Raw genomic sequence first — 17,119 nt, 5'->3', positions numbered from 1 at the left:
ATTCTGCTTTGCTTGGGGAATCGCAGTTCAACACGACATTGTGCACACGCAGCTGTGGACAAATACAGAAAGACTTCCAGATTTCCAGAGCACTAAGTTAACCAAGGATGCTCATACACAGTTACATCTAGATAAATTATTATGCCATCACAAACATTTTCTGGCACATTTTAGAAAGTATTCTACCTAAGAGTGTTAATAAATGTAACATTTATTATTCATTTTCAAATAAAAGCATCTCCTCTTGATTCTGGTATACTTAAAAACAACCAGGCTGCCTTCTAAATGTGTCTGCCCCAGCCACAGCTTTTTTAACAGTAAAACCCCTGCAGATGTTACCCTAAAATATCTATTGACAAGGAACTACAGCTTTACTATACACCAGTGTAAGTGGATTCCTGCACAAGAACAGCTTGCACATGCTGGGAGTGGATATCAATTATATCTCTCTCTGGCCACACCTTTACATGTTTCCTTTACACAGTCGGAAGAGAGGCAGAGGAGATTAAGAAAGATACAGTGGGTTTTTAAAGTCACTGGAAATAAGAACCAGTTTAAAGTCATGGAAACCAGCATCTGCACATGCAGCAGGGAACAGCCTTTCCAACTTCTCAGAACAAAACACCTACCCTACATCTTATCTCTTCTAAGCATGACGGATGGCAGCATCGTCTTTTTGAGCAGTAACCTTTTCTTCCAGCAGCCAGGTAAATCAATACCACCTTGTGTGGAAATGTCAATATAAACGCTCAAAATTCATAATATTAACATTTCAGAGTCTGAAGGCCTCTCGTTTGAAAGCGGTTTCTGCAGTAGCCTTTGATCTAAATCAAATTTTATGGTTAAGAAAGATTTAAAACAGAAGATAAGCTGAAAGATAGTGCTTTGTCTTCTTAAGGTAAACTTAATTCCCTAGGGGCAATTCAACCCAATTGCAGTGGCACTGAGAATTACTGTGGAAACAGGAGAAATCTATTTAATCGATTTTTATTGTTTAACCTAAGGAAACGCTTTTGTATGTAAAATTATACAGCAAGTGCAGGGATATCTTGAAATTCCAGTTTCAACAATAGGAAATCATTAGAAGGGGTCTAGTAATATACTTTTAAGGCAGATATAAATTTACACTGCATCTTTAAATCCTAGCTACTGCACCAAATAATACTTCTTTTAAAAGAGTAAAAAAAAAAAAATCTGTCATTTCCCTACATCCTCTAAAAACAAAATACACATCGAATTTAACAGAAGACCAGCAGTTCAGAGGAAATATGACAGATCATACAGTTGTGGCCTGCAAAAACAAAAGAAATGAGAATTGAAAAAAGCCACAAAATGTATCCCTCCAGGAGCCAAAGCATAGGAGACTTCCCAATGTACTCAGAGGACTGCTGTGCCACAAAGTGCTGTGCTGACAGAGCCAGGCTCTTCAGAAGTAAAAGTATTGCAGGTATGCCCACTCCACTGCTCTGGAAAGCTACGTAAGTAATTAATTTAGAGGCAGGAAACATTTTGTTCAGAAGCCTTAGCAATACAGTGCCCTAATTTTCAGCAGGATTCTTGATATGTTGCTGCAACAGAAACTTAACGTGCCCTTTCCATGAATAATCCAGAACTTTATGCTCTTACATCATTTAAACCGAGGAATCTAAAATAAAGTTTGCTGGAAAGATTCACCTTTTTAACCTGTTTGGTACTGGGTTCTCCTTTTGGCTTTGTCATAAACGCTGATGGCACAGAAAGACAGGTCAGTCAACAAAACTGGTGACATCCTAAGAACCCACACCTGACCCATCAAGTTTTAACCCTAAGCTGCAGAATGAGTAGTTCTTCTTCTTTTAATGTATGCACTCTGAAAAGCATACTTCAAAATTCACATTTCCAGCACGCAAGTATTCAGACGCTGAAGTTCCTCTACTGCTTCTCCATAAAAATACTTCAGTTGTACCAGAAATAAGACAGTGGATTCCAATTAATTGTCAAAAAAAAAAGAATATAAATCTGATGTAATAGCCAATAATTTGGAAGTGTACCCTAGGCCCACCCTTGGCAATAACAACAGTTTAACTCACGCTGTAGAAATACATAGATAGCTCTGCAACTTTGTTTCTCCTCCCGGTCAAACAACAGATGATGATATCTTAAATGAAAAACACCACGCATATTTAAGTAAGAGAAACTGTCTAAACTTCTGACATTTTTCATTTTCATATTGTTTTTTAATCCAAAAGATAATAACTTACAGGATCAAAAGAAAAATAAATGCATAGCTTCCAAACCTTAGACTATAACCTCCCACTCTTGCAGAAGAGTTCAAAGTCATAAAGTGCTGCAGATATGAACGCACGTCAGACAAACACTCTAGTAACTAACATATTTTTTCTGGTTTATTTAACAATATTCCAAGCTTAGAACATTAAATAAAAATCTCACAGACAATGAGTAGGACTAACAATGGCTTTGTGTTTTTTTTTCTCTTTTCTTTTCCTTTTTTGTTTTAAGAGAATGCTGAGACATCTCCATTGACCCAACTAGTTTTATTTTGGATACCAAAAAAAAATAAATAAAAGGACACAAGGCAGAAGGGAACAGTGCCCCACACAGCTCAGCAGATTCACACAGGAGCAGGCCACAAGCCCTGCTGTGTGCTCAGGTCCCATGCTGGCACAGCAGGCCATGCACACTTTGTGACAGCCGTCTGAAGCTCCCCAGTGGCTACCAGTGATGAAAACAAACCAGCCAGGCGTTCTTAGATGATGCAGGGTGACATGAAGGAGGGGGCAGAAAAGAGGAACCTGCTGCACCTCACTCCCTTCCTTGATTTGGCTTTGTGGCCCTCACACACACATCTGTCACACCATGTCTTCATTTTGCATCATGGCCAGTCACACCCAGCCACTCCATCCTGCCACGGAGGCCTCCGATCTGTAAAAACTACTAAGCCAACACATAAATACGTGGTTTGGTGACATGAATGATGGTGGAATTGAATGCGTTTTCACATGTTCCTTCTGGCCAGTCTCCTTCTACAGGCACACGTCTGCAGATGCCACAGTGATGACAAAAATCGAGCTGTCTTCTCAGTGTGTGACCATCTTCCACACACCTCTCTCCAGATGGGCCGTGCTCAGCGTGCTCACAGACACTCAATGCCAATGTAACAACATCGGCGTCTCCCTCCGCCACCCTAGTCATCACACACATGTTTCTTTGGCAGCATGGTCCTTGAGACCACAGTGGGGCAGCAGGGCAGAGGTAGCTCTTCGCAGCTGGGCACAGAACTTCAGAATTTGTCTCAGTGGCGTTTTTCAACTCCCTTAAGCACCAGTAGGAACTGGTGCTAACCAGGCAAGAGCAGCCCTCCCAGCACAGCTCTAGAAGGAGATTGTGAGCAGGGTACAAGAGACCTGCCACACAAATACAGCCACAAACTCCTCCCACACATCACAGAGAAGTGCTGGCTACCATCCCGCTCAGGGCCAAGTGCAAAAGATCATCGTGTTTGACCTGCAGTATTTCATAAGAGACACACGGTTTTCCTCGTTGGGCTTTTTTTCTTTTTTCTTTCTTTCTTTCTTTTTTTTTTTTTTTTTTTTTTTTTGCCAATTTCTCAAAAGGGCTGAAAACACTTAGGCCCAGAGACACACAGGAAGCAATTGCAATACATAACAACTAATCAGAAACAGCACTCAAACGCTTGACTTCACTCTACAAATTGAATCAAAAAACGAAGAAAGAAAAGTTTTAAGTGCTAACATAACAAGAAACAATCCTAAAGACTCACTAAATACAAGTGGGGAAATGGAGGGTCTCCCTCTTTTAAATATATTTACATAATATTAAAGTTTTTATATTGCTTTTTTCACCAACAATATTCTCTATGCTACCCTGGACAAAATCCCCATTTAAATTAAAAGGTTAAGTAATTTATAACACACACACACAGTTAGACCTATGGCTCTGGCATGCCTCCTGCCACCTTTGTCCCCTCTCTTCATCCCTAGGGCCAGATGCCTTTGATGCTTTGCACCTCTGGCATCAACTGCCACATCTGCACAGCAACCTTGCCTGGACCCAACTCACTTTCTAAAAGCAGGACAGACTACAGCCAAGGCTTGCCTGGACAAAAAGCGCTTTGCCACTTAGCCACTGCAGCTCAATGGTAAAACCTGAGCAACGTGGACGCAGCAATACCAGTCTGGAAGCATTTATACCGTTTACACCACACTGGAAAGCCAAACAAATTCTCCAAGTATAACTGCATCCACACTACAGCCTATGCCAGCACAATGCCAGTTAAAATAGCACACTCCCTTAACTGACAGAATCGTATCAGCTGAACTTTTCTAGCATAGACCAAGCCTAAGACATGAGGTAGTAAAAAAGAAAATCAGGCTCATAACCTTTTTTTCATTTTTTATCATCAATACACTCTAAAAATCCTGGCTGCTCTGATTTATGGAATTTAAAAATAACATTTTAAAATCCAAAATTTAAAGCTAACACCCTAAGTCACATGGGATTTATAATTAGAGGCATAAATTTTAAAAATTCCCTTGCTTAGGGTCCTAACTCAGGAAAAATATTTTCATCATAGAAAGCACATAAACATGTATTCCTCTTCCAGTGACATAAGCGGAAGGGAAGCACAAGGCTAAGTGTTCTCTGAGATCTGGGCCACAGTCAGAAATCACGGTCTTTGTAGAATTTATTTCCTCATTCATTTCAGTGCTGTTTAATCACAAGTCATTCATGTTTTAAGACAGTGGGAAGAACACAGACAATGGAAGCTAAATCAAATTTGAGACAACTGTTCAATATTTACAGCATTCATAGCATAAACAAGTATTTTTGGTAACTTATGACAAATACCTTTTTCTTTGTTATTAAATGTACTGCAGCAGTCCTGTTAAACAAACCCACTGTCTCGGATATTAAAGAAATTGTTGTTTACATTTACCGAGTCATTTAAATTAAAAATCTGTTCCTGTTCCAAACCCCACTCTCCTTCATCTTCATCTTCTGGTTCTGCCTCCGACCCATTCCGAGTGTTTTCATACAAAAAGATCTGTTCGTCCACATGCGCTGGGGCCAACCGGTTTCTCTTTGCACTGACAACATTAGCAGAAGAACCAAAAAGGCGTTCGGGAAAGACCCTTGTGGCCAAAATACACCAGTATTTTTGAAGAACCTTTGGTAAAACTGGAAACAGTGCTAGTCTGTCAGACCACCACTTTAGTGGGTCTTCGTTCAACCCAAGGACTTTTTGAGACTTAAAGTTGCTCAATTCCTCAACAATCTGAGCGTGCCACTCCTCTTGGTCCTCTACACCTCCTGTCTGGCAGAAGATCTCTGCAAGCATATTGTTGATCACGCTAGTAGGAGGAGGAGTGGAGGAGATGATTATTTTTTTCACTGGAGGCTCTTCCGAAACCGTGAAGAACTTTTCCTCAGTCCGAAAAGTGTTTTCTTTGACTTTCTCCAGCAGGCTTTTTGCTTCTTCCACCACTCTGTTTTCCACCTGCTGCCGCTCAAAGGCTGAAAGAAAAGGCAGTTTTTTGTAGCGAGGATCCAAGAAAGTGGCAACATTGAGGAACATGTCTATTTCTGGGGTGTGCTGGTAGGTAGTCGACAGCTCCTTAGCTATTACCTCCTTTGCCATGCTGATTTCTTTCAAATCATTCTCTTTGATGTTCAGGGTAGTGTTGAGAAGCATGTGGAGAAGGGGTTTCACCATACTTATTGTCGGGTACTTGGAAGCAGACATCATCTCAGCGACCTGTTTGAAAGGCTGCAGCAGCTCCACCAGCCCTTCGATTGTATTCCACTCGCTGGCTTCCAGCATGAGGTGGTGGTTGTTGCTGTCCTCCACGAGGACGGCCGCAATGACAAACTGCTGCTCCTTGAGGCGCTGCAACATGGCGAGTGTGCTGCCCCACCAGGAAACGCGATCGCTCACCAGCATGCAGTGCAGAATATTCTGCTGCTTCTGCTTCTCACTCAGCATATACATTGCTACCGTAGACTGCTGAAAATACTCCACCAGTTTTCGGCACCTAGCAAGAAGGCTGCAGAGCTTTGGGAGCTGAAAAGCTTGTTGTATTCCGGCATTAAAAGTGTGTCCCAAGCAAGGCATTTGCACTGGAATATCAAGGAGAGAGCAAGCTTTCACAATGTCTTTGCTGTAGTCTGTGGTAGCACCAAAGACTTTTGTATTGATCCCCCATTCGATGAATGTTTCATAAAGGACTCGTGTAATAGTCTCTGCAGTATTATCCTCTGGTACTTCAAACGTTTTTAAGCAACGTGAGTTGACCACCAGGCAGTTGGAATGACTACTGCTGAGAAAGTGAACTGCGACAGTTACATATGACCTGTTCTGGTTTTCACTCCTCCACATGTCTGTGGATATGCCACACCACAGGACGTCAGTGAGCTCTTTTAACACAATCTCTCTAATGGTGTTGTATTTTTCAGGAATAGCTTTTGTACAGAAATACTTCCGGCTAGGAAGTTCATACCTGGGATCAGCTGTTCTCAAGAGAGCCTTGAAAGTGGGCTCGTCGACAATAGAAGCAGGATACATGCCCTCACAGATCAAGCTGATGACTGCAGACGTTAACTCCTGATGCTTTTTGTTTTCGTAGTTCTGGTAAGTCTTCATGATGAGACTATCTTGAACAACCTGCTGCGACGATTCTGGCTTGATTTTTGAAAATGCAGTTGCAAAGGCCTCCCTCATTTGCTCGGTGTTACTTTTCACAAATTCACAGAATTCGTCAGGGTGGTTTTTCTCAAGATGGTAGGAAAGGTTGGAAGTGTTTCCTGAATAGGCGATCTGTGCCATGCAAATACGGCAGTAGATTTTCTTCCACTGTAATATGCATCCTTCCGCATTGGTATCAAACCCAAAGTACTTCCACACTTTACTCTTTGCTCTTGGGTGAGCCACTAACTTTAGATCTGACGGGGAACCTTCTAAACTTTTATTCTCCATTGCTTCTTGGCCACCGTCCCACCTTTTGATCCTTCACTCATTAATGAGTACCTGATAAAGGCAGTAAGATAAAGATACAATGAGAAAGCACAAGTTTGACCACACTCAACTATGTGAAATCACTGTTTCTGTGAATATATATCAAGAAGCCTACCTCACTAATTACATTTGCTGTTTTAAAGATGAAATTTGCAGGAAGTGTGACTTACAAGGAGCCCATTAGAATGTCAAAAATTTAAAAGGTTTTAAATACAGCACATTCTGCTGTGAAATTGAGCTAAAAGATCTGAGTACATCTTGTTTCTGGAATTACATAATTCTTGATAGAAGACATGTAACATCTGCCACAGAGTTCACACATTATTGTCACACAAGCCAGAAATGTGCTGTAGCAATTTCTTGTTCCCGAAGTTATAGCTAAGGCTAGACTAACGCTATCTAACATCCTCTAGCCTAACAGTTAGCAAACTTCACTGAGAATATTTATTTCAAATGAAACTTGATACTGAAGGAGCAAAGGTTTTACTGTTTGTTTATTTCAAAATAATCTCTGTTAGGTTGAACTAACTGTTCCAGGATTCGTCTTAAGAGGAAAATAAGCTATGATGCAAATTATGGCATTTATCTGCTCCTCTGAAGTGTAAAGAAGTTTTATAACAAAAACAAAAGGAAGTGGAATTTGAACCTGCATGCAGATCAACAATACGCTTCTGACACCTTTCCTGTCCTTCTGTTTCAGAAACCAAAGCAACTTTCTGAAGTGCCAGTTCATAGTCTTAGTTCCTAGAACAAACAGTATGTTATAATGACAGGAAGAGGCAGACAGGGAAGCACTAATAGAAGTTATTAACCACATCAGGTAGGAAATAATTTTGCTCTCTTTTCTTCTAAAGACTAAAGAAGATCGTGGGAGTGGTGACATACTGGAAAAGAACACAGCAAGAAGGCAAAGCTTAGCAAACTACCTAAATATCTGCAGAGGAAAGCTTCCTGTGCAGTCACAGTGTCCCTGCACACAGCAAAGGCAACAACCACCTGCCAGAGTGGTTGTTACTCACTCCTCTGAACCAAAAAGCCATGCAACATCACACTGTACTCCTGCACTTCTCCACTCCTCGCGCAACGCCAGCCCAGCCGCAGCAAGCAGCAGCCCCTCGCTGAGGTAGCAGGGAGAAGGAAGCCATCAGCCAACACTGATGTGACCTCCTCCATACAAAAACAAGGAAAGAGCAGAAGAGAAATTGAAAGAGCATTCCAGCAGCCATCCCGAAAGCAATGGGACTTCTCCCTTGCTCAGCAGGAGCTGCCTCTATGCCAAAACACATGAATCCCCAGGCAGTAAAACCAGCTGGATGGCAGAGGAAGAAAGGATCTGCTTTTTTTTTTTTTTTTTTTTTTAATTTGCTGCAGGGGAACATCCCCAAAAATTTTATGGATGCAGCTTCTCCAGCATGTTCTCCTCTGTCGATAAACATTCCCAAGAAAAGGTGTAACTACAGCAGGTATTTTGCAGCACTTTGTGAATTGCTCCAGTGAAAAAGCAAATACAGGTTTACCAGGACTAAATATATTAATTTAAACACAGCTGTTGGTTTAGACTTAGAATGAGAAGTACAAGGCAAGTGTTTAAATTATTAGATTTGTTTTCAGTATTCATATATCTGAAGATTTACTTCTGTGTGCAAACTTCTTCTGACTTGGAAGGGGGAATGTTTTGACTACTTGTATGCCCTCTTCTATGACTCATTCAGTGCTTTTTTAGTTGCCAGGATAAACAACTGATTCAACATGGTAATGCTCTGTAATTCTGAAACAGCACCAAGGTATGCAATCTCACCAAAACTGGTGATTTTGAAAGACAAAGTGGTGTAACATATACTGATGTAACCCTGCTATACCATATGATCGTGTATTGATAAAATACTCCAGTGTGTATGACTATTGTTTTTGGTTTCCCCTGTTTCACTCATGACAAGCATCTCAAGGTGGCATACAGGCTCCTGGCATTTCATTAAATCTTGCACTTTCCTTTGCAATTACATAGCAGTTCCTGAAAGCAAGGAGGAAGGAACTGTAATAACAGAGTTGATGCATCTTTAAAGTTAGTAGGACACACCTTGGATCATAAAAAGTTCATCACAGACTGACAAAGGACAAGTTATTTCAGAACAGGGGAGCGTTACGGACTTTCCCCACCTTTCATTCCTATGAATGTTACAGCATTACCACTATTTTTAGATGGATCAGGCACTGGTACTGGTGGCACTGAGTAGCACTGCCATAGTTAAGGACACATAAGTGTAGCATAACTTAAGTTATAACACTATAAACCACATTTCAACTTATTGTAACAGCTCTGATATAAACTGTTAACCACCCCTGCCTCTCCTTGTGTAGTGTATAGTGTAACTGGCACTACAAAAACAAACAAAAAAAAGTGCCTGTTTTTCTCAAGGAGGAGGTGAGTGTTCCCTTTCCATTGCATCAGCTGCAGCAACCACAGCTCAGGCCTGGCAAAAAGCAGATAGGAGTGCAACGTGTTGCACAGTAGCTGGCAGAAACCCTCTCCTTCAGCTCACTCAACTACTCGCTATAAAAAAAACCTGCCACTTGGGTCCACTGCTAACCCTTTCACAAAAAGAAAGCCTTCAGGCTACAGAAGCGCCTTTGTTTTCTCCCTTGAACTCCCACCCACACCATGGCAGAGCACGCACTTGGAGGAGCAGTTGGGGTCCTCCTGTACGTACAACTGTCCCAAACCACCACCACATACCAGGGTCAAGGACTTCAGGACCGATGGCCTGTTAACAGCTCTGCAACCTCTCCTGGCCTAGAGGATGACATCAGGAGGAGGAAGACTAAGAAAAGAAGGTGGAAAAGGAGGAAGGACTGGGTTTCCTGGGCATGCTCTATCATGCTCTGTGCTTCCCACGGCCCTGCTCTTCAGCCCCAGATTGCTCTCATCCCCCTGAAGCCGGCAGGGCTGGAGGCCAAAGGCCCATGATGGAGGCACAGCTGGGTTTTCCCCACTGACACAGAAGTCACATCCAAAACACACACAAACTGGGTTGTGAAAGCAGGGATTTGGCTGTTGGGACATGCCAGGTGCATAGCCACCTTACCTCTGCCCCCTTGTGCACATACAGCAGTGACATAGGCTGTACTTACATGCTATTGTTTCTGCAGAACCCTTGCCTCATTCAGCACAGAGGCAATCCCAAAACTTGTGTTTCCTGACTTTTGAAAGTATCTAAATAGTTCTCTAACATGCCTGAGTGGTGGGAGGGATCAAGCATTAGGTGCCATTTTATTTTTGCCTACATTCAGTCCTTCCTGCATGATGGTTTCATTGCCCATTACTGGAACAAGGTGCTTTACGACCCACAGTTGGTATGATTTTAAGGAGGAAATGCTTGGTCTATCCTTAAGCTTTAGGCACACAAAGTAAAAACCCGCAGTAAAGGAATTAAAATTAGGAGACAGATGTTCTCAAATAAATTAATATTTCACAATCAATTACAAATTGAACTCTGTACAAATTATGACACTGATTAACTAGAAATCGAGGCAAGTAATATATATGGTCTTTCAATCACTTTTAAGAAGAACGTGAGTCAGCCTTAAGGTCTGGATGTGGCTCTGGGCAGCCTGGTCTGGTGGTTGGTGACCCTGCACATAGCAGGGGAGTTGAAGCTAGATGATCATTGTGGTCCTTTTCAACCCAGGACATTCTATGATTCTATGATTCTTCTGCTCTTCGCTCACACTACAGCCCTCCTCAAAGACAGTCTTCTACACCTCAGATACCACTGCTAAATTTCAATCAAATCACACGCACAGAAGACAAAATGCAGGAAGAAAATGCCTCTCCGAGAAGCTTTTTAAAAATACCAAAAAAGTATCAGTACATGAAAAATGTTATCAGTGAGACCACACTTCCAGTGTTATAGGCTGGTGTCACAAAAGAGTTCATCCTTTAGCAATTCACTGATTACATGATTTCTGTATTAGAAGCTGATTACATCAAGATCTTTATGTACGCTAGGCATTTATGCTTTTTTCCCTCCTATTAATTACGTTGAATTTCAACTGTAAGAAACATCAAGACAGTAATTCTTAATGAACCTATTTTTCAGTCCACTGAACACTTGTTATATGACAAGGGTTTTTTGGACAATGAACAATGAAATGATAGGTGAGGCAATACCAGACTTGCAGTGATTTATTGTGGAAACAGAAGACCAGCTTTTGCCAGTAATAAGCAAAGAGCATAATGAGATATCAAAGAGGAAAAGCAATGCACAAAGCAGCTGCCGAAGCTCTGCTTGGTTAGCTCCTTACCCCACAAACAGCCAAAGCCCCACATTTCCCAGTCGCGACATCAGGAAGCCTCAGTGCTGGGCAGCCCCACCATCCTGCCACCAAAGGACTACCACTGGCAGGCTCACCGGTGAACTTTGTCACCTGATTACTTTGTGTCTTAGGAGCGGACATGCTGCCTCTCAGAACACGTCTTGTTTCAGGTCGATGCACCCAATTTGAAGAGAACAGTGCAATCCCATACTGAGAAGAGGAGCTGGGCGTTGTGCAGTGAGTGAGTGCACCTAGCAACCTACACAACTGCGTTGGTTCTGCAATCCGTGAGTCTCTTCCCCCTGCTGAGCCTTGGCAGCAGAGGGTCCAGCCACAGCACTAAATGCAGCTCACTCCATGCATCAGCAGCTACGTCACCTATGCAATCAGTACCCAGAGAACTGTTTTCCCCTTTACTTCCACATACTGATTCTGCTTTGTGATAAAATCACTGATTGTGCCACACTTGTGCTTCCAACTTCGGACTCGCCTTCCCTGTGGTTCAAGGTCAGAATTTCAGTCAAACTTTCCCACTCTGGATCGACAGCTGCAGCTTCAGCGTGAAGAGTTGGCTCCTTTCAGCTCACAGCTCCAAGAAATTACTAACACCTTACCCTGTATCTAGATTTCAGAGCTCAAACTGTCCTCTTTCCCAAAAAGCTGTCTTGAATCCTACCTATAAAAACTGGATGAACTCCAGGAGGATGCAACAGAATAGATGCTAAAGCATACGTGCCAAGAACACGCAACTTTTGACTAAGTTTACTTTGGATTTAAATCCTCAAAATTTCTCTGCTAAGAGTCAGAAAGTAAGCTTTCCTTGGAAAATGAATTGTGCACCTTGTAGTCAGAAGGGCTGCGCTTACACTGGGTATCAACACTGTCCTCACTCACCTGCACAGTGCCTGAGGCCGAGCTACGGCTGTGCCCCCGCCATGCTATAGAGCCGTACCCAGGAAATGGGAACCCCGACAGGGAACAGCAGCCAAGCGGTAAAGAAGAGAGACATTCCTTCACCACCGGTGCCAGCCCTGCTCCCCTCTTGGCCTTTCATTGCTCAGGCAATGGCCACTGACAGTGGGCATTTTTCCGAGCTGCAAGGTCAGCGCCTCGGAAAGACACAGGCAGTTTTAAACACAGGTACTGCAACACATTCTAGATTCCTGCCTCAGAAAGTTACTCAGTTATTTCCCACAGTGAACACAGTTCACTGATCCAAGCTTTACTTAAGAACATCGTAACCAACACTTCCACTTTTTGTCATGCTGTAGTCACTATTCTGAAATTATCGCATGAGAACAAGGCTAATCTAGGCAAAAATCCTCCCACTGATAGGCCAGTTGGTTTCTGAAGCCCTGACAAGCCAAAGCAAGGCAGCGGGTTACTGCCGAGAGGCAAGTGTGCCTAACAGTCCTGTTCCAAGGAAGCTGCTTGTCCTTGGAACGAGCCACCCTGAACTGGGGCCGGAGGAAAGCTTTCCAAATCCGTCAGATCTGCTACAGACCTGCTAAGGCCAGCTGACATCTCTCCGATGCTACATGCACTGCCTTGTTCTGTTATTTCCAAATTCAATTTTTATTTATTTTTTTTTCATAGGAGAACGTAACACACCAAAACACTCGGGTCACATTTTCATCGTGGTGCTTCTCCTTGGTTCGGAAAAGATTTGGAAAGCATTACACACCCTAGGCACAATACCCGCCTTCACCCTGCCAAGAAAAACTAATGCTAGAAAAATGCTCAGATGACTTCAAACTGTACGCACATCTGTCTGTTTGTTGTTGGGGTTCTTCTACTTGTTTTCCTTGTTCTATGCTTGCATTTTGACATTAGAAAGGAAAATGCAAACTTTCTGTAGAACTATCAAGAGTGAAGAAAAGCAGAAGTGATGCCCATGAAGCCACATGTGGTGGAACACAGCTTGCTCGGCCATCGGCCTACAGCGCCCCGTGCACCTCTATCCCAACCTACTCTCGTCCCGTCTCTTGCCTTGGATTTTTATTGCGCCCCTTGTTAAAACCTCCCACAGCTCCAAAGCTGCCAGAGGATGGCAAAGGCACTGTCCTGTAGCAGAGTTATGCTGAGATCTGATGATATAGCACACATCCAGACAGACTGTACTTTGCTGTAAGTTCGCAAAATCAGAAGTGTTCTAAAGTCCTAAAGAGAAATGTAAAAAAAGAGGAAATTCAGATACTTTTTTCCTGCTAAACTCAAAGTTTCCTTAGTCAACGTTAGGGGACTAAAAAGAGTCATTACCAAGCACTTGCTGATCAAAAATCAAGAAAAAAAAAGAAAAAGAAAAGCGAAAAAGTAACTTCCCAAACACACAACTGATCTGGGAAAAAGTACGAGTCCCTCTCACCAACTTGGCTGGTGTCAGCAGGGCTACGGGGACGAGGAACGAGGGGCAGGCTGGGCTACGAGGCACTGCGGCGGGCACGGACTAAGCGAGGCCCGGGCAGGAGCCCCGCAGGAGCCCCGCCGCAGCTCCCCATCGCAGCCACCCTCCGAGCACCTACCTGGGCCGGAAGGCGCTCCGCCCCGTCGGTCTCCGGACCTGAAGTCTGAGGCAGAGCGGCCAAGAGCGAGAAGAGGAAGGAAGGAAGGAGAAGAGCGAAGAGGCGAAGCGCCCGCGGACTCCCCACGCCGCCTGCGAGGCCGCTCTCAGGCCGGCGTGCAGCCAGGCGAGCAAGCGGCGGCCCCGGCCCGGCACCCCGCCCCGCCCCGCCCCGCGTCCGGGGCTGGCCGCGTCCCGCGCTCCGGACGGAGCGGTGGGGCGGGGGCGGCGGCGAGGGCGGGGCGGTGGGGGCGGGAGGGCGCACCGGGCCGCGGCCCCCCCAGCCCCGAGCCCTCCGGCCCGCGGGGGAGGAGCGCGTGGCCGGGCGGCGGCGGCGGGCGAGCGGCGCCCCCAAGGTCGCGGTCGCCCCGTCCGGGGGCCGCAGCCGCCCTCCCCCCTCCGGCGGGAAGCGGCGGCGAAGTTTCCCCCGCGGGCGGCGGCGCTGCCCCCGCCCCGCCCCGCGCCCCCGGCAGCGCCGGGCGCGATGCTCACCTGGGGTCGGGGGGCAACGCGAGCAGAGGCGGCGGCGCAGCTGGTGCAGGATGACGGCGAGGCCGGCGTAGTACACCCTCAGCAAGGGCACCAGCGGAGACAATAGCGACATGGCTGCCTCCCGCCCCTCGGCGGCTCGGCGGAGCGGGGAGCGCCCGTACAGCTCCCGATGCGCGCGGCGCGGAGGTTCCGCCGGCGGCGGGCCAGGGGGCGCGGCTCGGGGCGGCCCCCAGCCAGCGGAAGAGACGGGACGGCGAGCGAGCGGGGAGGGGAGGGGACGAGACGAGAGGGAGGCGCCGCCGCCGCTGTCACAGCGCCGCCCGGCCCGCCGCGGCTCCCGCCCTTCTGGGCATGTGCGGCGGGGGAAGGGCCACGCCGGGCGGCTCTGCTACGGGCCGAGCGCAGGGCTGCGGGAGGTGGGTGTCGGATTGGGGGCCGCGCCGCAGCCGTAAGGCTGGCGGGAGGGTCTGAGCGCGGCGTCACCCGTTCGCCCTCGCCGGACGGCGGTCAGCGCGGTGTCCGGTAACGGGGCTGGGCCGCAGCCGGGGCTGCGCTCCGCCCCGCGGGCACGGCGTGCGATCGGCAGAGCTCCTCTCGGAACGGGTAGCGGACGCAGCCCGTTCGGGCGGCTGGAGGCAGCCCCGCGGAGTGCAGCTGCGTAGACAGAGCCTGAACTTCACGCGGACGCTTTTACAGCCGCTGCAAGTCATGCCTTTTATCTCACAAGTTTTGTCGGTTTAAAATACTTACTTTTAAGAGGACGAGTACTTGAGACAGAACAGTAAGTCCTAGCCAGCGGTTCTGTAAGTTCTTGGTTCAGGCTATGGGAAGTATCTTGCCTTGCGCTTACACTGAGTTTCTCATTCACAGAAACAGTTTCACAAATGCATATGGGCTTGAGCATTGATGTGCAGCAAAAGGATGAGCAGCAGTTTGACAAGAGGAAACATTTACCCATCTATTCAATGTCAGGAGTGCATTCAAAGTGCAATATCTTCTTAAAAAATATGTAGAGAGAGAGTCTAATAATGGTTTGAGTTGGAAGAGACCTTAAAGATCATGTAGTTCTAACTCCCCTTCCATGGGCTCGGCTGCTACCTACTAAATCAGGCTGCCCAGGGTCCAATCCAGTATGGCATCGAATGCCTCCAGTGCTTCACTGCCCTCTGAAAAACATCCCCAACATCTAATCTAAATAGCCCTTTTTTAGTTTAAAGCAACTCCCCCTTGCCCTGTCACCATGTTAAAAGGTGGTCTCCTTTCTGTTTATAAGCTCCCTTCGTGTACTGGAAGACTGCAGTGAGGTCTCCCCTGAGCCTTCTCCATGCTGAACAAACCCAACTCCCTCAGCTTCTCTTTATAGGAGAGGTGCTCCAGTTCTCTGATCATCTTTGCAGCCTCCCTATGGACCTACTCCAACAGCTCCACATCCTTCTTGAGATGGTGCCCCACCAGCCTGGATGCAGTACTAGAAGGGGCTTCGCAAGGGCAGAGCAGAGGGGGACAGTCCCCTTCCTCTCCCTACTGGCCACTCTTCTTCCAATGCAGACCAGGATACCATTGGCCTTCTGGGCTGCAAGCACATACTGATAGATCATGTTAATTTTTTAATCAACCAGGACCCCAAAGTCTCCACAGGGAAGTAGTTCTCCCAGTCTGTACATACATCTGGGGCTTCCTTGACCCACGTGCAACACCTTGCATTTGGCCTCATTGAACCTGCACGTGTGCCCACCTTTCAAGTTTACCAAGGTCCCTTTGGATGGTATCCCTTCCTCCTGCTGTATCAACTGCATCACTCAGCTTGGTGTCATCAGCAAACTTGCTGAAGGTGCACTGTGGTCATCTATGTCATTGATAAAGAGCACTGGTCCTAAGATAGACCCCTGGGGGACACCACTCATCACTGGCCTCCAATTGGACATAGGTCTGTTGACAACAATCCTTTGGCTGCAATCATCCAAACAATTCATTATCCACCAAACAGTCCAGCCTTTGAAGCTCTCTCTCTCCAATTTAGAGATAAGGATATGGTGTGGGACCAAATCAAAGGCCTTGCACAAGTCCAGGTAGATGACACCACTTGTCCTTAGTTTAGGTAGACAAAATCAGTTGAAACTGACGTTCAGTTTCAGAAAAAAAGCAGTTACCAATCTAACTTCTATTGGATAGCTCATCAGAACCGACTTTGTCTGCTCTCAGGAATATGCATCAAGTCAGAGCAGGCCGCAGAGTTGCTCCGGGACAAAAACAATCATTTTATGTTATGTATCTTTGAATTTTTTCTCTTTTTATTAATGCATGGAATTATGCAAACATAAATAATAAACAGAAAATCATGCAGTCACATCAATGAAAATTTCGTTCCTAATGTATATTGTTCTCAGCCATGCACATAGTGCTAGGAAGAGCATCACAAACAGACATGAAAGAAAAAACACTGATATTTAGAGATACTTATTTAGAAACACTGATATTTATTATTTTCACTTATCTCAGTAAAAATCAAATCCCGACTCCTTCACGCTGAGCAGTCCTTACGTGCTTTTCTCAGAACTGCAGCATTAATGAATGCTCTTTGTAACTTTAAGCTGTGAAACTTGCCTACAGTGGATTTACACGATCTGGATATAAATGCACTGAACTTTCTCAAGTTTTCTAGTATAAGAAAATCAATGTATATTCAAGCTGTGGAAACAAATGTTCTCCTATCCTTTCTT

General features: G+C 45.5%; 2 protein-coding genes across 3 annotated transcripts in view; both read right to left on the bottom strand.

The window, feature by feature from the left end:
- DHRSX (dehydrogenase/reductase X-linked) overlaps nt 1–14,533 on the bottom strand; it is a 162,353-nt gene extending 147,820 nt beyond the window's left edge. Inside the window, exon 1 of the mRNA XM_031596141.2 lies at nt 14,400–14,533. Coding sequence (XP_031452001.2) covers nt 14,400–14,511 — 112 coding nt within the window. The 5' untranslated portion in view covers nt 14,512–14,533. The remainder of the gene's footprint in view (nt 1–14,399) is intronic.
- ZBED1 (zinc finger BED-type containing 1) lies at nt 2,195–14,536 on the bottom strand. 2 transcript variants are annotated; one of them, XM_031596139.2, is made up of 2 exons: nt 14,400–14,536; nt 2,195–7,045 (listed from the first exon to the last, which is right to left on the bottom strand). In XM_031596139.2, the coding sequence occupies exon 2, from the start codon at nt 6,992–6,994 to the stop codon at nt 4,907–4,909; it is 2,088 nt and encodes a 695-aa protein (XP_031451999.1). In that variant the 5' UTR covers nt 6,995–7,045; nt 14,400–14,536; the 3' UTR covers nt 2,195–4,906. The 2 variants fall into 2 exon arrangements, with proteins under 2 accessions (XP_031451999.1, XP_031452000.1); XM_031596140.2 differs by lacking the exon at nt 14,400–14,536 and adding an exon at nt 13,870–14,071.
- Between the last annotated feature and the right edge of the window lie 2,583 nt (nt 14,537–17,119).

Source organism: Phasianus colchicus, chromosome 1 (assembly GCF_987193195.1).
Source record: "Phasianus colchicus chromosome 1, bPhaCol1.hap1.1, whole genome shotgun sequence".
In the NCBI taxonomy this organism is placed as follows: domain Eukaryota; kingdom Metazoa; phylum Chordata; class Aves; order Galliformes; family Phasianidae; genus Phasianus; species Phasianus colchicus.
Note: the sequence above shows the minus strand (reverse complement) of the source record. Positions and strands in the feature narration are given on the sequence as shown.